This window comes from Diabrotica virgifera, chromosome 2 (genome assembly GCF_917563875.1).
Source record: "Diabrotica virgifera virgifera chromosome 2, PGI_DIABVI_V3a".
NCBI classification, from domain to species: Eukaryota; Metazoa; Arthropoda; class Insecta; order Coleoptera; family Chrysomelidae; genus Diabrotica; species Diabrotica virgifera.
In genome coordinates, this window is record NC_065444.1 from 158,624,663 (window position 1) to 158,646,734 (window position 22,072).

At 32.6% G+C, this 22,072-nt stretch overlaps 1 protein-coding gene across 6 annotated transcripts in view; it reads right to left on the bottom strand.

Annotated features, from left to right (window-relative positions):
* LOC114330643 (kazrin) overlaps positions 1-22,072 on the bottom strand; it is a 490,500-nt gene that overhangs the window by 188,283 nt on the left and 280,145 nt on the right. For all 6 annotated transcript variants that reach the window (XM_028280046.2, XM_028280051.2, XM_028280047.2 and 3 more), the window contains exon 5: positions 8,753-8,880. In XM_028280046.2, coding sequence (XP_028135847.1) covers positions 8,753-8,880 — 128 coding nt within the window. The remainder of the gene's footprint in view (positions 1-8,752; positions 8,881-22,072) is intronic.

The following is a 22,072-nucleotide window of genomic DNA, read 5'->3' on the forward strand; positions in this document are numbered from 1 at the left end:
TAATGAGCGCCACGCACGTATTAGGCGGCCGTCCATGATGAGTGCGAAAGATATGCCATGCAGGCAGTCCAATCGCACCGGTATATTGTGATTGCGCGCAGCGGTCAAATACCTCCTGGGGTACTCTACACTCCAATACCCGAAAGTTAGGTTTGGACCGAAGGGTTAGGTCTTCCTCCTTTGAAAATTGTACTGTATAATATATAATATATTAATTTTTTAATTAATTAATTTTTTAGAATTAGCAAAATTTCCGTTCAAAACGAATAAGAAGTAAATAAAACTTAGACACCCTGTTGAGAACCCTGACCGCTGCGTGCAATTGCAATCTGCCCAATCGCACATCTCACTTGCACTCACATTTACAGCTGCGTCAATACGATGTTACGGCTCATTATGAATAATTAAAAATAACAGCTAACATGCCATTTTTATTACAGCAAGAATTTCATTGGCTAGAACTAGTGACGAGTTTATATGACGTCATATATTGGAATGAAGTTCTAGCCTATTAATTTAAACTTAGTTTAAATTGTAATTAATTCCTTGCAATATCTGATCAAATGCGACGCCATTTTTTTTATACAATTCAATTAGAATATCCAACAATTCGATTTAAAATCAAATCGAGAAACTAAAGTAACAGAATTTAGTGTGTAGACAGTTTATATTTTAACAAACTTTACAATTATAAACACAAAATTTTACATATCCTTCTCCAGGACAACATGGGTTTGACGTTTATAATATAGATAGTTATCTTTGTTTCACACTCAAAGACAAAGAGAAACAGTGTAGCCGGTAGCTGTTGTGGTTAATACATAATATGCTTTTATTTGGCAACAGCGCTTTCCTGCTAAACTTTCGCTAGACAATAGCGAAAAAGCTTTTTTAATAGGAAAAATTTGTTGAATTTGTTTGGTGTCAAGTTTGTAACAGTAGGTTATGATGTTATTAAATCTATGACATGCACCTCTAATTATTTAAATTGTCCTTTACGTTATATTAAAATAATACAATAAATTATTATGTTTGCTCGTAACGCCATCTACTTACCTATCAACAAAGTATACGTTGTTCACTTTTGACAGGACCGTCAAAACCAAATTAAATATTAAATCATTAATAAAATATAAATTGTATCATTCGGTAGTAAATTTAATTCTTATATAAAGTAAATAATATGTCTGTTAACAATAAAATTTGAGTATATTTAACCCTTTCGTTCACGGTGTACAACATATTGTACATCATTTTACTGATATCGAAATAACGTGACCCGATGTTTCTATCCGCTATATTCAAAATGAACATTGTAGTGTACACATATTAGTTTGAATTTCAAACCGTTGCGTTGCTTCCATCTAGCGTTGATTAGTTTTAAATAAAAAAAATGAAATTCAAGGAACTAGGTTGTTGTGATCGTTACTTCAGTGTCTCGACGTAAGGTGGTGTTTAATAGTTTACAGATTGGTTGTAAATGTCAGATATATTTTTGTTAATGACAAGAAACACTTTTATTTACTGCATTCGTTTCGTTCAGTTAGTATGTTTTTTTCTATATTTTAGTCAACATTAGTGTACAGTATATTGTACAGTGTGGGTATATGGAGGCGGTCGACAGGTATAGTACACAACCATACGTTATTTACAGTTGTGTATACTTCTTTTATTTTGCAGTTTTAAAATATAAAAATTTATCGGCTGAGAGCCAATCATGCTCTTACGCCATATTATTATTACATGCATAGAATCGGCTTGTCAGATACTCCCAATTGTACTTGTGGCAAAATCGGAGATCTAACATATTTCATATTAGAATGTCATTTAAACATAAATAACATAAACGGTCTTTATAGGAATTAAAAGATTTAAAATGTTTTTCCCAATAAACCTTAATACTTTAATATTTACAAATGATATGGAAATTCTTCATCTCATTTATAAACATGTTAAATTATGTAAATACAAGTTGTAAACGTAATATAATAGGCATAATTTGTTAATGTGGTTTGAAAAAATAAAAAAAAATATATAAAAAAACACATAATAAAATAATAAAAAAATAAATAAAAAAAAAAGAAAAAAAATAGAAAAAAAATAAAAAAAATAGAAAAAAAAGAAGTAAAAAAAGTGTTTCGCACAGATTAAAATATATATTAAAAAATCAGTAAAATAATTAAAAAAAAATAAAAAAAAGCTACAAAATGTACCAATGTATCAATAAAAATAATATTGTAGAATGTACTTATGTTTATAAGAAATTTATGACTATGAATCTGCAATCAATCACAAACAAGTCTGGCTAATTGGCTCTGCCAAAGCCATTTTTCAAAAAAAAAATATAAAAATGAGTAAAAGAAAGCCGTTAAATGAAAAACAACTAATAGAGTTAATTGAGGCAGGTTTATTAAATATTGATGGGCTTAGTGATGACGACAATGATGATCATGGGTGGGAGGATAGGGAAAAAGACGTTAGCAGTGATGATAATGAGTTGAAGACAACAGGGAAGTTATTCGTTCTGCTGTTGATTACAAGGGAGATGGAATAAGTTTATTCATCGTCATACGTCTATGAAGTTTGGATAAAATCAGACAAAGTATCGTCCAGAAAACAGGGACGTCTTTGGATACAAGAGAATACTTCATCCTTTCATACTTTCATACCTTTGGATACTTCATCTCCGCCACAGAAAAAACAAAAAACAAAAATTAGAGCAGCAGCAGAAATAAGGCTGAATGGATTTGGTGATTTTCCAATTATAGATGACAAAAATCCTTTTGTTTTAGTTGAAAATTCCCTAAATGTGGTTCTAGAACCAATTTTTCTATAAAAAGTGCAGTATACACTTATCTATTTAAAAAGAAAATCAAAAGTGTTTTATGTTATATCATACAAATAAATAATTAATTGCCGATATATGATTTTTAATTTTATTTTGATTTCCAAAGTCACAAGAGTCACTACAATTTACTCATAATGTGCAATATATTGTACATGTACATGCCGTATACACCGTTTTTTCACAATGTACAATATACTATACAATTCACATCCCTTAAAGGGGCTAACAGGGAATTATTTTACGTACGCCAAAAAATTTAAAAAAACTAAAGGAATCTGTTTACCTAATTTCAAATTTTTATCTTAAAAAACAAAAATGCATGAGCAAAATGGTTAAGTATAGTTGGAAAGGAATTCATTAACAATTATTTACGGGAATCAATTAACTCTTCCCTGCTTTCCCAGCATTTTGCGTGTTGTTTTGCGTTGATGATTCAAATATAATTAGTTGAAATATTTACTATCATCAGTAAATAAATTGTTTACAAATTTGACAAAAATATTGGTTAATTTATTAAGAAAAATATTTTAGAAGTTTGTTACTTTATACTTACTTGGTTTACATGCAAGACGTATATTATTTTAATAATTTAATTTTAAAAGTTTCTTGATCACATTTTAAAAAAATTACCCGTGTTGAGCTGCCCCCTCCCCCCACTTGCAAAAATTAAAAAAACAAATAGGCATGATTTATGAGCTATTTATGAGCTTCCATATTCCTCAAATTGAAAATTTTGAGCTCGTTCCACAGAGCAGGAATTTAATATTTTAGTGGGGGTGGGAGGGGGCTGAGTCAGCCCCAACTACTAAAAAATAGGAATAATAAATAGATTTTTGCGGCAGAATTACGAGGTATTTATGAGCTCTTAAAATGATATAGTTTCGATTTTTGAGCTCATCCCCTTCACCTCCAAACAACCCTTTAATTTATTTAACCTAAGAGAAAAATGCTGAGAAAACTTTACGCGCTTCCAAATTACCCGCATTTAGATCAGTAAATTGCAATTTGTTTTGTATAGTGCAGTCACTGAGGTAAAAATCAACGATTAGCTTCAATTTCGGTGAACCTTTATCGATTTTCACGAAAATTGGTCAGTGATTAAAGGATACCTCAAGAAACAAAGGTGACATGGTGCCACCTTGCGCCTTTGCCCTGAGGGTGGATACCGCCCCTTCACGGGGGTGAAAATTATTTTATAAAAAACAAATTGCACAAATCAATAAAAGGACAACTTATAAGCAACATTTGTTATATAAAGTTATTAAAATAAGTCAATACTTTTTGTTATTAACGATCAAAGATTTTAATTATTCGTGAAAAAATGCATGTTTTGAAGCGGTTTGTCGTAAGTCACTAAAAACTGTAAGAGTTAATACTAATTTAATTCGTATAGCTTATATTCTAAGAATAAACTCTTAAATCACGCGCATTTCGATTATTGAACTACAACCCCTTCGCAAGAAAACCATCCCATATTTCCGGCTTAAGAGAGAGTTGTACTTAAAATAATTTAAATTAATTATTTGGCGAGTACATATCGTTTAATAATTCATGAGCTCGTAAAATATACCCATCTCAATTATTGAACTACAATTTTCTTTCTATACTGCAGTCACTGAAGGTAAAAATCAACTATGACCTTCGATTTCGGTAAACCTCCATTCATTTTCACCAAAATTGGTGAACTGATAGAGGATACCTCAAGAAACAAAATTAACAATAACCACTTGCGGTTTTAGCCTGGGTATATGTCACCCCTTGTCGGGGGTGAACATTACTTTATTAAAAATAATCTCACATATCGAGAGAGGGACAAATTCTAAGCAAAATTTGTTATATAATGATATTGAAATAAATCAATACTTTTTGAGTTATTAGAGATCAAATATTTTAATTTTTGTGAAAGAATGATATAAAAAAAATATATAAAATTTAAAAAAAATATTCATGCTTTAAAGCGATTTTTCATAAACAACTCAAAAACTAAGTTTTTACAAAAAAAGTTTTCATCACTAAAATGGAAGCTAATAAAAATGTAATAAATTGCTTACTTGAAAAACCCTTAAATTTTAATTTAAAATAAGTTATAGGTAATTAATGCCCGGTTGCACCAACAGATCTTAAGCTTAAGTCGAGAATATCATAAGAATGAACATAACATAATTATTATAATATATTACAATAAGAATACCATAATATAATAATAGATATAATTGACAATAAGGTAAGAATCTAAAATTATGGTGCAACGTAAGTGATACTCAAGGAGGCCCTATCTCTAAGTAGAGATTAGCTAAGCTAGAGCTTAAGATCTGTTGGTGCAACCAGGCATTAATGTATATTTTTTTCTGCGACTATTCAAATCTAAGGATTTAAGCTTAAATAACGGGAAAGCGATGCATTTTATAACAGTTACTAAATACTTGTCAAAGTACTTAGAAATACCTAGCAAATGAGTTCCAGAAAAAGTTGATAGCATCAAAATGTATACTCCAAAAATTTTTCCAAAAAAATGAATTTTTTTTAATAACTGTTAACTTTTATGATATCAGGCACATCCAACTATTTGAAAGGTAATTTCAATAGCTATAAAACTGTATTTTTCAAATTCTTTATTTTTTAGGATAATAGGTTAAAGGGCTCCAGTTACATTGTTCTCGTAGTAAAATTTAGGCTTAAACGTTTCTATCTTCGTTATTTTGATTCATACAAAAATCAAAACACAAGTAAAATCTTTGCTAATAAAAAAACTCAAATTTCGTTATCAATCATTTTTTACGTGTATCGAGTATTGTTGGAGTTTATGATTTAAAAAAATCAAATTTTTTCAAATTTTCGTAAATTATTTGCTTTTGATAATAACTCCAACAATACTAGATACACGTAAAAAATGATAGATAACGAAATTTAATTTTACTTGTCTTTTGATTTCTGTATGAATCCAAATAACGAAGATAGAAACGTTTAAGCCTAAATTTTACTACGAGAACAATGTAACTGGAGCCATTTAACCGATTATCCTAAAAAAATAAAGTATTTGAAAGATTAAATGTAATACAGTTTTATAGCTCAGATATCATAAAAATTAACACATTTATTAAAAAAAAATTATTTTTTTTTGGAAAAATTTTTGGAGTATAAATTTTAATGCTATCAACTTTTTCTGGAGCTCATGTTATAGGTATTTCTAAGTACTTTGACAAGCATCTAGTAAGTGTTATAAAATGCATCCCTTTCCCGTTATTTGAGCTTATATCCTTAAATTTGAATAGTCGAAGAAAAAAATATTCATTTAATTACCTATATCTTACTTTAAATTAACATTAAAGGGTTTTTCAAGGAAGCAATTTATTATATTTTTTATTAGCTTCAATTTTAGTGATGAAAACTTGTTTATAAAAACTTACAGTTTTTGAGTTATTTATGAAAAATCGCTTTAAAGCATGCATTTTCTTTCACAAAAATTAAAATATTTTATCTTTAATAACTCAAAAAGTATTGATTTATTTTAATAACATTATATAACAAATTTTGCTTAGAATTTGTCCCTCTCTCGATTTGTGGGGTTATTTTTAATAAAGTAATTTTCACCCCCGAGATGGGGTGACGTATATTGTTAATTTTGTTTCTTGAGGTATCCTCTATCCTCTCACCAATTTTCGTGAAAATGAATGAAGATTTACCGAAATCCCGAAATCAAAGGTCATAGTTGATTTTCACCTTCAGTGACTGCACTATAGAAAGAAAATTGCAATTCAATAATTGAGATGAATATGGGATGGTTTTCTTGCGAAGGGGTTGTAGCTCAATAATCGAAATGGGCGTGATTAAAGAGTTTATTCTTAGAATGTAAGCTATACGAATTAAACTACTATTAACTTTTTTGTAAAAACTTACAGTTTTTCAGTGATTTACGAAAAACCGCTTCAAAGCATGCATTTTTTTCACGAATAATTAAAATCTTTGATATTTAATAACTTAAAAAGTATTGAATTATAATAACTTTATTTAACAAATTTTGCTTATAATTTGTCCTTTTATTGATTTGGGCAGTTATTTTTTAAAATAATTTTCACCCCCGAGAAGGGGCGGTATCCACCCTCAGGGTAAAGGCGCAAGGTGGTACCATGTCACCTTTGTTTCTTGAGGTATCCTCTAACTACTGACCAATTTCCGTGAAAATCTATAAAGGTTCACCGTAATTGAAGGTAATCGTTGATTTTTACCTTCAGTGATTGCACTATAAAAAATAAATTGCAATTTACTGATCTAAATGCGCGTAATTTGGGAGCTCATAAATTATTAAATGATATGTAGTTGCCCAATAATTAATTTAGTGCATTTTAAATACAACTCTCTCTTAAGCCGGGAAGGTGGGGTGGTTTTCTTGCGAAGGGGTTGCAGCTCAATAATCGAAATGCACGTGACTTAATAGTTTATTCTTAGAATATACATATAAGCTATAGGAACTATATCCGCAATACGATATATTTTAAGTTTTCTCAGCATTTTTCTTTCAAGTTAAAATCAATTAAAGGGTTGTTTGGGGGTGAAGGGGATGAGCTCAAAAATCGAAACTATATAATTTCAAGAGCTCATAAATAGCTCGTAATTCTGCCGCAAAAATCGATTCAATATTTCTATTTTTAAGTAGTGCCCCTCCCCCCACTAAAATATTAAATTCCTGCTTAAAACTTTTAGTTTGCGGAATATGAAAGCCCACAAATAGCTCATAAATCAGGGCTATTTGTTTTTTAATTTTTGCAAGTGGGGGGGGGGGCAGCTCAACACGGGTAAACAATTTGAATGGAGTGACTGTAAATGGCAATTGATCGGAACCCACGTCGCATGGCGACAGACAAAATCACTAGTTTGTGATATGTATAAACATATGCGTTATATGTCAAAAAGAAATAATCGATGGTATATTTTTATTTTTTTTTTTTTATTAAAATTAATACTAACATGACAACATATAATACCGCTATTTAATATTAACTAATAATAATAATAGTCTCCCGTTTTATACTGCTGACGCGGCTTTGGGATTATAGCAGGGTAGTCTGCTATATCTAGGGCCTACGGTATACAAGGAAGGTAACAGGTCCAGTGCTATGCTTCAACCGCCTATTATTAACCCTGGTTTTACCTAAGGTACTCACTTTATTCAGGCTGAGTCGAACTGGGGCCTATAGACATTTTTAAAAATATCTAGCTGTTCTCGCCGGGGCTGAGTTTCGAACCCCGGCCTACCAGCATGCGAGTTAGACATCCTACCGTCTGAACTACATCGGCACTATTAATACAAACTAAAAAACCTTTAAAAAGAAGCCGTACATGACGTCTACTAGTAGTGTGAATAAAGTAAAGACTTTCGTATTGAATGTTCTATTTACCGGTGAAGATACACCGGTGTTCTAGATTAATTTGCCTATATTAATTAATTAATTTTGGGTAAAACATTTTTTCAAAAAAGGTGGAAACACCTCAACCTTGAAGGCAGAACAGACTCTGCTCCAAACCCTGAAATTAAAAAAAAAAGAATAGCAAAATCTACGTAACATAAAATCGTTCTCCGACTTTACTTTTCGGTAATACCTTTTATCTTCTTAGGTTCTATAAGAAAATTTGAAACCAATACTTTTTAGGAAAACATCTAAAAAAAATTTGTCAGCTTTAGAAAATTTTACACATACACTACTGACTGAGTTACAAAATTTAATACATTCATACTTGATATTAAAGATATCAAAAATATATTTTTCAATATCTTCAAATTTAGTTATTATTATTATAATTAGTAAGTACCTAATCGTGAAATATGTAAATCATCAAGGATATTAGGTATATCAATGCTAGAGATAATCATGAAACCCATCATAAAAATAAGTAAAGTATCCTTACCTGTCCATAACTCCTGATAAAATCTCTTAATTCCTTTTCTTTATCCTCTAACGTCAGATACAACTGTTTCATCTGATTTAGTAAATCGAACTTCTCAGCTTTTAGACGCCTTTTATCCGCTTTGAGCGCTGAAACGATTAGAAAACGTCAAAAGCTGATTATGTGGCACATAAAACAGGAAAATTGACCTAATTTTCATTTTCAAAGCTTTCTTGAATAAAAGATGTTTCATAAATTTTATACTGGCTGAAAGACTCATTAAAAATGTTGGAAATATATAATTTCAACAGATTTGATAAGAAATTATCAAGGGGAAGATTTTTCTTAAATGTTTCTCGTTTTAAGCCACAATTTTTCTGTAGATATTAACAATATAATAATATATTTTAGTATAATAATTACACTATCGATTGTGTATATATATAAAACAATTATAGTTATTAAGGTACCAAGAGTATTATAAGGATAATAACGCTTGAGGTCAATGGTGTATATACCGAGGGCCTACGGCCTATACCGAGGTATATACGTTGACCGAAAGCGTTATTATCTATAATACCCGTGGTGCCTTCAACGTTTAATGTTCGACTAAATTCTTCTTTATATGCATAAAAATTGAATGAATTTTGAATTAATTAGTTTTCAAATAAGTACATTTAGCAGCAATAGTCGTAGCGTAATTGTGGTAACCATAGTTTTACTTAGGTTTTTATTTGTCAACTTGACAGTATTTAACTAATTATTTAAATTGAATGCCCTAGGGCATTTTATCATGTTTAACTGACTTCGAAATCATGTTATTATTTGTCAAATAATATACCAGTCGGACACTAAATCAATTTCATATTAGCTTTTAGTAAAAAAATCGGTACCTACTAACTAGTGCATGTATTGTGAAATGTGAAGCAGACAATTTTTTAATGTTGTTCTGAAGCTATTTTCTTGTGGCATTTTTTATAATCAATTACTTTTAATGGGAAATAAGCCACAATTTTACCAAAAAAATGATTTTATTAACGTTTCGAAGCCCAAATCGGGTTTTTTTATATAGTATCACGAGGTTTTTTCCTGGTTTTCCCTTGTGATTTACTACGGAATCTCTAACGCGAGAATTTTACTGTCATCGTTACATTTGGTTGTCTTTTTAAAGACAGATGACATGCTATGATATTTTTGTGACGGATATTCTTGAGTTGGGATTGATTTCATGTAATCGAATCAACTATCTTTTAGTAAAGTCGTCCCAGGAACGCAACTCATAAATATTGGCGGTATCATTTTAAAGTCTTCTACTTTAAAATATATAATATACGTCTGAATTGCCAATATAAATAAGTCAGATTAAATAAATGATTAGAAGAATTTTTTTACTTAGCGACAACATTTTTTTTTATTTTAATAGTATTTTGTATTTTGACAACGAAACCCGATTTGGGCTTCGAAACGTTAATAAAATCATTTTTTTGGTAAAATTGTGGCTTATTTCCCATTAAAAGTAATTGAAGACAATTTTTTGTAACAAGTGTATGATGCATTAAAAAATAGTAAATGCACGAGAACTGTTACTACTAAAAGACCTCAATATTAAGATCAGGAAAACAATTAAGTACCAAGCAGTAGGAATGTGTAGAGTTGTAGAGAAGAGGTAGGGTTTAACAAGCAGAGAAAGAATAATAAAATTGACGTATCTGATCAGGATGAACTCAAAATTCTGAATCGAAACATAAATATCTCAAACTGGAATGTTGATCAGGAGATCGTTAGAAACCTTTAGTTGAGCAACAGTAGACGACAAACTGGTCATTTCCAGTAACGGATGATCGAAAATAGATTTTTTATAATATATGGATTATTTTACGCCTATTTTATGACCTATGTGATAAGAAATCAAGAAGCTGCTGCCGTTGCGGCAAGTTTAGTTTAGAAGTATTTTTTTAATTGATTATTCATTTGACTTGGTGTTCCTTTGAAGCTCTTCTCCGATAAAGGGCGAAACTTTCAGTCAGTCTTCTTTTAAAAGTTAGTAAACTGATCGGTGCCAATAATATCAGGACACCATCCTTGCATCCTCAATCAAAGGGAATGAGCGAGAGATTGAACGGATCAATAGGCAAACACCTATTCAAAATTGTATCCGAACATCAGAGGGAATAAACATTCATTTATTCCCAATGACCTGCCGATCGGCCGTACTACAGGCCAGACCCCAAACTGCTTGATGTTGGGTCGTGAAGTTCGTTTGTCCTGCTACCTAGAGTTTGTCTGCAGACCTTTCGAAGAACATGTTGCAAGCGAAGAATATGTCGATCGTCTTAAGTGAAGAATGAACAAAATTCAGGAACTTGCCTGACAACACATCTATGTAGATAGCCAGTGACAGAATGAAATATCAATATGATTCTCGATACAAGAATAAAAATTTTGAAGAAGGTGACCTTGTCTGACTTTATAATAAATCCACAGGGCCATCGATGCTTGTCTCTTAAACTGAAGAGACAATAAAAAGGTCTATGTAAAATGAAATAGAAAATAAATAGCGGAATATATCAATTTAAGAAGTTGCCCAACGGTAAACCAAAAGTTGTTCACATAAATTGTCTTGCACTTTATACTGGCTTAAATGAAATGAAAGAAACACGAATTCTTTAACATGAAATAAAAAATAACCGACAACCAAAGTTTAATAAATTTATCTCAAAACAGGCAGAAAGAAATAGTGCTAGATTTGGCGTGATCAAAGAAGTTTAGCAAGATATTTTTAACGATCCGGAAAATATCTCCAAAGCACACTGTATATCCAATACTTCCGCATACAGTAATCTCGTCTGCATTTAATAAAAAGTACGCTCACTTAGATGAGTTACAAAATCAGCAGCCTAAAAATGGAAGAGTCCTGCAATTAGAAGATGGTCCTCAATCTTTGCTCTGTATGAAGGCCAGGAAGTCTTACACAGAAAAGGCAAGCTACGAGAACATGTGCCGTGCTCTACCTAATTTGAAAAAAATGTGTGTAATTATGACATCAAGAATTTGGCTTGAACAAAGATAAGCCATGCACTACCATGCAGACCAATAGGAAGGCCCTTTACAAGGCAGCGAGATACCTGGCAGTCGACATCACAGCTTCGAATACAAGCTCAAAATCGGTTAAGAACAGGTCAAGAGGCCTATTGTAAGAAGAATAAGAAGAAGAAGGAAAAGAAAAAGTGATTAAAGTGATCCTTAGAGAAACCACCTTACGAATTATGGTGTGTTGTATTAACTCGTGTTCTTCAAAGACAGTAGGTGATTTACACAGGGCTGGAGACTCTGGGGAGTCCTGTAGATCCCGCGCGCGATCCTGGCCATCATACAGTATGGTGCAAATAAAAGAAATAAATTCGTTATATCGTAAACTGGCCAGTTTAAGGAAAAATCCCAAAACTTTTTGGCATATATGTCATACGTAGTGACGTCATCCATCTGGGCGTGATGACGTGATCGTCGTCTCTCATTTTTTAATGCGACTAGTAGTCGTGTGCTAGCTCATCTGAAAGGTTATTTAATTTTCTTCTCCGTAATATAAACATTAACATACTTATTTATGCAGGGTGGCCAAAAACATTTTTTTTAGTTAAATAAATTGACAAAAAAGAAGAATGTATGTAATTAATTTTATTTAAAATATATTTTACTGCTGTCAGAATTCAAAATGTTTAATTTCACAAATAAATATTGCTTTTCACTTAAATTAAATGCACAAACTTCCTAGCGGCAGGTGGTAGGCGAGAGCTGACTTGAACATTGAATTTAAGCAAAAAGCATATTGTGAAAGCACTGTGAAGCATTGTGAAATAAACATTCTTCACTGATTTATGATATCAGTAAAATGTATTTTGAATTAAATAAATTACATACGTTCTTCTTTTTTTGTCAATTAATTTAATTAAAAAAAAATTGGACACCCTGTGTTAATATAGTAATGATTACATTACTGAATAGAAAATTAAACCATTCAAACAACCCCTATTCTCATTTAAAAAAATCACCGATTACGTCATCACGCCCAGATCGATGGCGTCACTTTTATGATGTATATGAAAAAATATCATAATTTAATAATAAAAATCGAACTGGTTCTGGATTTTTCCTGGTTTACGAAAGTCGCTGGTTTACGAAATAACGAATTTATTCCTTTCATTTGCCTCATACTCTACCCCATATTGTATATGTACAGTTTCTGATCGGAAGTTCAAATCTAAGGGGGGAGCAGTGTAATGAAAGTGCCTTCGACAAATCCGTATAACGGTCGTTATTCTGTAGAAAGATGAGGTATTTACTTTGAGGCTCTTTGAGAATCTTGAGACGTTCCAAATAACGACCGAGGTACCACGAAGCAGACATTTAGAATAAAGTCTTTGACATTTCTGAAAAATCGGCGTAGTAACGAATGAGTCAAAATGGAATTATCCAGATGATCCTAGAATAATGTATTTATATACTTTAGCAGCGCTTTTATTGGTTTAGCTTTATTTTTGAAGAAAATATCGTATTGTAAATAAATAGTTTATAAAAATTAAAACCGCTCGTTTTATTAAAATCGTTAGAATAGGGACAATAATGACAAACTTTAGTTCAAATTTTGATATGGCAACCATCTTTATAAACGTGTGCAGGATATAATAAAGCACATAATGATAATTTCAAATGTGGTAAAAGCGCTAAAAGTCATTGAGAAACTCTAAAGGATATAAACTGGCAACGTTTTTAAGAAAATAGTATATTGTACAAGAGAGAAAAAAGACAGATTTCTCACGAGCGCAGAAGTTTGTTGGCTCGAGCCGAGGTACGAGGCGAGTGCCGCAAATCAAGCGAGGGAGAAATATGTCGTTTTCTCACTGTATGTGAGTATATACACTATGTGAGTAAATATGTTATACACTGTACTTTTTCTATGGATGCGTTTTTGTCAAGAGTTTAATCTTCAAAATTAAATAATTTAGGTGCTATTATGTAGATTATATGCCAAAATTGAAATAAAATACAATATTATATACATATGTAGGTATTTAATATTCTTAATATTTATATACTTTTATTTATTTAAAATTATAGTTACCAGATATATGAACAGTTTTGAAAGGTAATTCCTCGTAAGTTTTGATTTGACACATTTTATTTGACAAATATTTTTGTGTTTGTATTGTGCATGTTACCATGGAAACCGCGATTCTACGTATGGAACCCGTGAGAAAAAATATTTCTCATTGCAATGGCCGACTTTTCTCACATCCTGAGAAATTTTTCGTTTTGAATGTATGTAAGTAGTGAGAGAAGTTGCATAATATATCTGTTGCATCCATAGAAAAACGTATTATCTCAATTACATACAATAAAACTGAATAGCTGAAGTTTCAAAGTAAACAACTTATGTAAGCAAATTCACTTCTGTTATACATATTTAATCTTTTCAGTATTACTTTCAAAATGGAGTCAAATGTTTAAAGAGCTAAAGCAATTAGGAATCATTAATAGCAGCTTTCGCAGGATATAAAATAAGTAAAACGGTTTTAATTATATCGCATTTGTATGGAACAGATGGTGGAAAGCTTAAAGCTGTTTAAAAATACTTTGCGAGATATAATATATCAGTTTGTGCCAGTTTCATTGGTAAGTGATAATGAGGGTGAATATGCACACATAGATCCTGGAAATGAAGTGAAATAAACAAACTAACAAAAGTATAAAATGGGAAATAGCTACACTATTATTTTGTAAAGAATTCCTTATAGACACATAGGAATAGCTTTGTATATAAACCAAAAAGAAGGTTTTTAGGAAAAATTGACATACCTTTCTAGGTCTATGTTTATTTTAATATGGCTATTTTGAAATTTGTAATATGTATGTATTAGGCGTCCATGCTCATCCGGTATGAATCTACGAGGAAGTATCACTGAGCTCTTATCCCATGCCGTACTGCTCCCCGGTAGGTCGATCAGACACCAGCATATTCCAATCTAAGCCTCAGGTTCATATTAGACTTTTAAACTGAGGCGTTAGCCTCATTTATTTTTCTGTTCACCGTTCCAGGAATTGAACTGACATCCAGTAGAACACCTCGCACAGTGCTGGATTAACCATTAGGCAAAGTAGGCAGTTGCCTAGGGGCCTCGGCCGAAAGGGGTCCTCGCAGGGCCCAAAACGACAAAATAATAATTAGAATCAAATAATAACTAGAAATCATATTATCTTAAAAATCAAGCAATACCATAAAAGTGATGGTGTGGAGCACAAAAACGCAAGAAAAATCAAGAGATAGGAAAGTTCCTTAATCAAGATTTAAAACAGAACCAAAACTTATTTAAACTCAGTTTCACACGAAAATCCATAGCTATTGAAGCTGCAACCAATGAGAATACACAAGATGAAATAGAAATAACTGAGGGAAACATAGCTTCCGTAACTGAATAAGATGAAAAAACATGTAACGACAGTTCTATTTCAGTTCAAGAAGTTAAGGAACCAGAAACCCAAACTAAGTCAGAAGTTGAAGACTAGAGATAAATTGTTTCCTAAATTCGGAAGTAAAGTCAAAAAGAAATTTTGAAGGCATTGCAAGATTTTTTACACAATTTATAGTTTTTCAAAAACATATCAGTGCAACAAACAATAAAAGAGATTGGAAAACGTACCTGTTCTCACTCAAATGGAAATCTTTATTACTTTCCATGTATTCTTTTTGGTAAACATGACACAAGCTTCATAACACGATATTAAAATGTATGAGCATTTTCTCACATTCATATCTATAAGTAAGTGAGTAAGGTATGCTTTATTGTCAAAAAATGTTCCAATTTGTGGACAAAGCTTATACAAAATTAAAAAATACAATAAAAAACAAAAATAATAAAAAACTACAAACAAAAAAAAACAGAAACAGACACCAAGTAGATTGGCGTGAGTTATACTACTTAATATAATTTTATAGTTAAGTACACATTAAAAAATTAAAAATTTTGCAAACAATATGTATACAACCTCAGAGCAAAAAGAAGGCGAACGAGGAAAAAGGAAAGTAAATCAAAAGTTCTATGCCGCTGCAAATATGTATAAAAGTACTCGAAAGTAATAATCCTGCAAGTCAATTTGCTGAATTCAAATCGTTTATAAAAAAGTTATTCACTGTATAAAAAGCTCTCTCCAGCAAATAAGCTTTCAAGGCCTTGCGAAAAGCGGGAAATGCTGCAATAGATTTGATGTTAGATGGCAGGTGATTGTACATTTTTCTCGAATTGTATAGTATAGAGCACTTAACCAGCTCAGACCGTGGGGTTGGCAGATAAAGATTATGCTCCACGTTTCTAAGGGCATAGTTGTGAGTGGGTCTGTCTGGACCTTCTGATGCATGTTTGCGGATTAAACAAACGGATTCAAAAACAAACAAAGAAGGAAGAGTTAATATTTTAAATTTTTTAAAGAATTCTTGGCAATGAACTCTACTATTGAGTCTCAGGGAGTAACGAAGAGCTCTCTTTTGTAGTTTAAAAATACGCTCAAATTGAGTCGCACAACACGTACCCCAGAATGGAAGGGCGTGCCGAAGATGAGACTCAAAAAGGGTATAATAAACGGTCTTAGATGTTGACAAATTCATTTCCGTAGCAACTGATCTTAGCGCAAAACAAGCAGAACTTAATTTTTTGTATAAGGCATCAATGTGCAAGTTCCATTTTAGAGACTTATCCACAATAAGCCCTAAGAACTTCACCGATTCAACTACCTCTAGACTGTTGTTATTAAGTACTAAAGGTTGCATCATACTGTTGTAAGGTAGGACTTTGGTTTTAGAAACGTTAAATAACAGGAGATTCGAATCGCACCACGATTTAATGGTGACTAGGTCTGTAGCTATGGTATTGCGAAGATCCATAATATCCGTGTTACTCCAAGTAATACTAGTATCATCTGCAAAGAGACATATTTTACCTTTAATGTTCAGACTAGAGATGTCATTTATGTATATCAGCAACAATATAGGGCCTAGAACTGAACCCTGAGGTACCCCACATTCTAATGGCATGCAAGAAGACGTCTTCGTGTCAACCTTTACAAACTGACTTCTTTTATTAAGATATGATTTAAACCATTTAAGAGCCTTTCCCCTAAATCCATAGTGCTGTAATTTGTCAGTCAAGATGTTATGGTTTACACAATCGAATGCTTTAGAGAAATCACAAAAAATTGTTTCTGTAGAGTGATGGTTGTTTAGACTGGAGTAAACATGATCGAAAAGGAAGAACATAGCATCATTCGTGCATTTGTCACTCAGGAATCCAAATTGATGTGGAGTAAGCAATTTGTATTTCAACAGAAAAGATAAGATTCTTTTTTTTACCAGACTTTCAATTATCTTCGACAACGTGGGCAGGAGTGCAATAGGGCGATAATTCGAAGCAAGATCTTTATCGCCTCCTTTGTGTATAGGAATAATTATCGCTGTCTTAAGGCAGCTTGGAAAACCCCCAGTTTCGAATGACCTGCTTATTAAAGTAGTAAGATGGTTTAAAGTGCAATCAGGTAGAGCAGAAAACGTTTTAAGAGTGAGGCCATCAGTCCCAGATGACGATTTATTTTTAAAGTCATTTATTGTAGAGCGTAGTTCACCTAATACTATGGGTGTAAAAAAGAAACTATTTACATTCCTATGAGAAAGATATGAAATCGGATCCTGAGAAGGAGGTATAGTATTTGTTAAATTTTTTACCACATTTACAAAGTAATTGTTCAGGGTCTCAGGAGAAGTCGGGATTGTGGTGGGAGAAGGAGTCTTATCTCTCAGTTCATTTACGATAGACCACGTTTCCTTAGCAACATTACCTGATTTAGCCAGCCTCGCATTGTAATAAATTTCCTTGGCGGCCTTTATGGCTTTATGGTAAATTTTCTTGTAAAGCCTAACGTAATCATGGAAGGATATGTTGTCCGAGAATTTTTTTAGGTACGATAATGAGCGCATGTTCTTTGCAGATATACGTAGACCTCTAGTTGACCAGGGTTTACGATGTTTAGTTTTGATAGGCCTAAGAGAAAAGGATTCGTATGCCAGACCAGACAATAACTTTATGAATCTAGAAAACTCGATGTCGACATCAACAGAGCGGAAGTCCCAGTCAGTTGTTTGACATAGGTGTTTAAATGTTAGAAAATTTTGTTCTCCAAAGACACGGAACAATTTTCGTTGCGTGTTTGCACTACTATTTTTTGATTTTAACCAAAATGTAGTCAATACTGCTTCATGATCAGAGAAACCTGAGTTGAAAACAGTACAGTCAGTAGAATTTGGAGCTAAAGAAGATACGACATAGTCAGTGATACTAGAGCTAGTTTTAGTTATTCTGGTTGGGGAATTTACATGCATACCTATACCAAGGGAATCAAAGATAGAATGAAGAGATTCTTGAGCAGCACACACACTGGAGCAGTCAATATTTAGATCGCCACATAGAATTAATTTATTTTTGAAGGAATAGATTCTAGCAAGCTAAGTAGTTGTTGTAAGAAAATCTGCACATCCGCATCGGGAGTTCTATAGATACAAATAATATAGAGGTCAGAAGATTTCTGATAAATTATGGAGAATTCAAAAACTGTTTCAATTAATAAATTATCAAATTTGGTCACTGCTGAAAAGTCATTTTGTGTAGACATAATCAAAGTACCCCCATGATATAATCTACTCCTGTTAAATCTGGATATAATAGTTTAATTTTTAATAAACACAGCTTCATCAACATTTAACCCCCGAGTGAATTTTGGTTTAAAAATTACTCTGTCCCACGTAGATACATTACATCTATTATCAGAATGAGATCTGGACACGCGTGTTATCCAGCCCATCTAGCAAAACTTAGAATTTTAAGTTCCAATTTATGTGAAGATTGTCAAAAAGAAGCAGATTTAAACCATATTTTCTTTGAATGTACAAAATATATACAACAAACTGATGACTTAATAAAAAATTTAATCAATCATAAAATCCTTCCTCCCTATAACATTTGCTACCTTTTGTCATTAAATAATAAAACCGTATATGACTATTTAACAAAATTTATTTCAAAAAGTAACCTTAAATTGTGAGCACAGTTAAACTAGTAACCTTTGTTTTACCCCATTTGTTTAAAACCTTCTTTCCGTGACCCAGTCTAGTTTGTGTATTAATTTAATGTATTGATGGGTCCCTAGACGAGAAGCGAGTAACCATGTTATTCCTTACTGAAAATCAAATAGGTATTGTGATAATTACTTTCTTTTCTTTGCTTTAGGAATAACTTAAAAAAGTTGTGACTGGCTGAATGGCAAAAGCCTATGCCAAAAAAAAACATTTAACCAGTGTTCAGTTATGGCAACAATCTCGGGAAAATTTAGCTCTTCTAGTAATAGAAGTAATTCATCAGTTTTGTGTCTTAAGGACTGACTGTTAAGAAGAAATAAACTTAGCTTGCTATCGTCCAAATTGTCAGAAGGCGCTTGATCTTCTGTACGCGTCAATTTATTTAAAAAAAAAATTTTTGCTAGACGGGGAATTACTCGAAAAATATTTATTCTGACATTCCCTAATTTTCTGGAGTCGGAGGCGTGTCTCAGTGGAAAAGAAGGTTCCAAAAGCCGAAAGATCTGCTTCAACTTCAGCAGTACTAATACCATAAGCCTCATGGAATCTGTGATACAGCTTACGTAGGGAATCCACGTCAGTAGGGAGTCCCTCTGAAGCCAGCATTAACTTAATGGTGGTGTTGGTGTGCCCATCGTTACACGTACTCGAGGGCTGATCATGGAGATAGGCAAGGAAGAGTCGAAGAGAATTCAAAATTCCAGGGTCCCTCAGTCTAGCTAACAAGTAACGACTATTTTCCACATCCACAGTACGAGATAGCCGCACTATAGGTGGAGTCATCGGGTCCATACAAAGCCCATCATCCTTTTTCATAGTTTTCTCCGTAAGCACAATACTTGAATTTTGTTTATTAAAGGACTTACTTGCAATAATGGCATCCCTATCTGAACCAATCTGAATGGATATGCCCTCCTTAGTAGGTGTTGATGGTGTCGTGTAAGGAGTACTGGATGCTGGAGCCGCTACTTTTATGGTCGTTGAAGCTGAATTGGCATGCGCTGGAGGATTGTCATTAAGGTTGTCTACTACAGTACCAGGCGGCCACAAACTTGGATCTTTCAGCAACTTGATGAAACTTTGATTTTGCACACCGATCTTAAAGTCAGAGTCTCGTCTATCCGTATCCCTCTGCAATGGGAAGCATCGAATAAAATCGGTGGTACCAAGTTTCTCCTTGACATAGTGTGCAATCTGTTTAGCAGTATAAGGAGGTGGAATTTTTGATACAACCACATAATGCCAGTTTTCTTTTACAGTGTATTTGGTAGGTGGTACAGTATTTACCTTTGAAGGAGAAGACACTAAAGGCTCTTGGGTTTCTGCAGGATCAGTTTGAGTTGAAATGGACTTTTTTATGGTTTGCGGTGGAGTTTTAGTTGGTTTTTCATTGGTACCTAGCTTTTCAATTTTGTGTGCCATTTGGTTGATAGTAATTTTCAAGTCAGCCATTTCCTTCACTATCTCTTCCTTTGATGTATCCTGAATTTGGACCTTCACAATCTCTTCATGATTGCCCATAAATATTGACACCAGATTAAAAATGTCTTGTTTCATTTCCCTGATCGTATGGAATAAAGATTCATTTTCATTGTCAGGGCTTCTCGTAAGATGACTGTGAATTTCATCTATTCTTTTGTAAAGATTTTTCAAATCAGCAAGTAGCAACACTGGAGAAAATCATTCTTCTGCTGCTTTAACCTATTTAAACGACTTTGGCATTGATGTAAACAACATGACGGGACAATCATACAACAATGCAGCAAATATGTGAGGCAAATACAATGGTCTCTGGGCTCATTTATCTTCGATTAGCAAACTTGAAACAAATGATTAAATTAAACCCCATGAAGCGATTCCATTCGCCGCGATCTAGTCCTTAAAAGAACAAGCAGTACTAGATGGACTGCAAGAGCATATGCAACAAGAGCCTTGTCTAAAGGTTATAACGCTTTCAAATCTGTTCTTCATACTCTTACTGAAGACACTAATCAGAAAGCTGAAACAGTTCATGAAGCTAAGTGTTTGTTGAAAGAAATGTCAAAAAAAACATTCATAATAAACGATTTTTGGTCAACAATTTTAAACGAATCAACGCTGTCACTAAATCATTACAGAGAGAACTGCAGTTAAGCTTCTAAATTCACTTTTCTAGTTCCTAAAATCCCAAAGAGATAATTTTGCTTACTACGAGCAGAAGGCCTGCGATCAACAATACTCATATATATTCCGACACGAGTAAACGAAGGCCAGGAACAAAACTGCATTTTGATGATGGTAATTCAAATGATGTTTTTCTACAGGGTGCAAAAAGTTAAAGGTTAAATCGTATCTACCAAGGTTCTATGAGCTAATTACTGAGCTGAGTCGTCGGTTGACAGTGTACGGGTCAGTGAAACCAGTATTTGGTCTTTTGTGTATTTTTCCAAAACTGAGTGATATTCAAATAAACGAGTGTGCTTCAAAACTATATGAGAACTATTCTGATGATATTGAATCTGAACTTAAAGATGAACTAGAGCAGTTCAAATATTTGCAAACAATTTATTTCTGCTTCACAGTCATTTTGGGTTATTTCGCAACAGCGAACAAAAATTAAAAAAAAATACTAAAAACGGAAAAAGTGGAGGATTCCTAAGGGGTCTCATAGCTTGGGTTGCCTAGGGGCCTCAAGATTCTTAATCTGGGACTGCATAAAATTGATTTTCTAGGGTATCCCTATGGACAATCTACGTTGCTGTTATTGAAGAATGTCAGACTGATTGTTCAACGTACTGTTTAACAGTTAAATCAAGATTTTTTGGAAAAGCAAACGAATTAGTTTTTATAAATTGATCGAAAAGAATAATGCCTTTTAAAGTTGAAATTGTGAAAAAAGGCATGATAAGAAAGCACGCAGTTCCAAATTTTAACGCCTTTTTTGGCATACTAAACGTACATACAGAAGGTTCAGTAATTGATAAAGATGATTTATTTGAACCGTGGAGGCAGAAAGAACCTTTTTCACAGTTCTGTTTTCGGCATAAAATGTATAGAGATAGTTCAGAAAGTATATCTGATTAAAAACTAAGAAAAATCATGAATTTTGAATGTAGAATAGAGTAGAACTTCTAGTTCAGTGGAAATAATTAGTGATCTATCTCATATTAAAAATGGAGACAGTAATA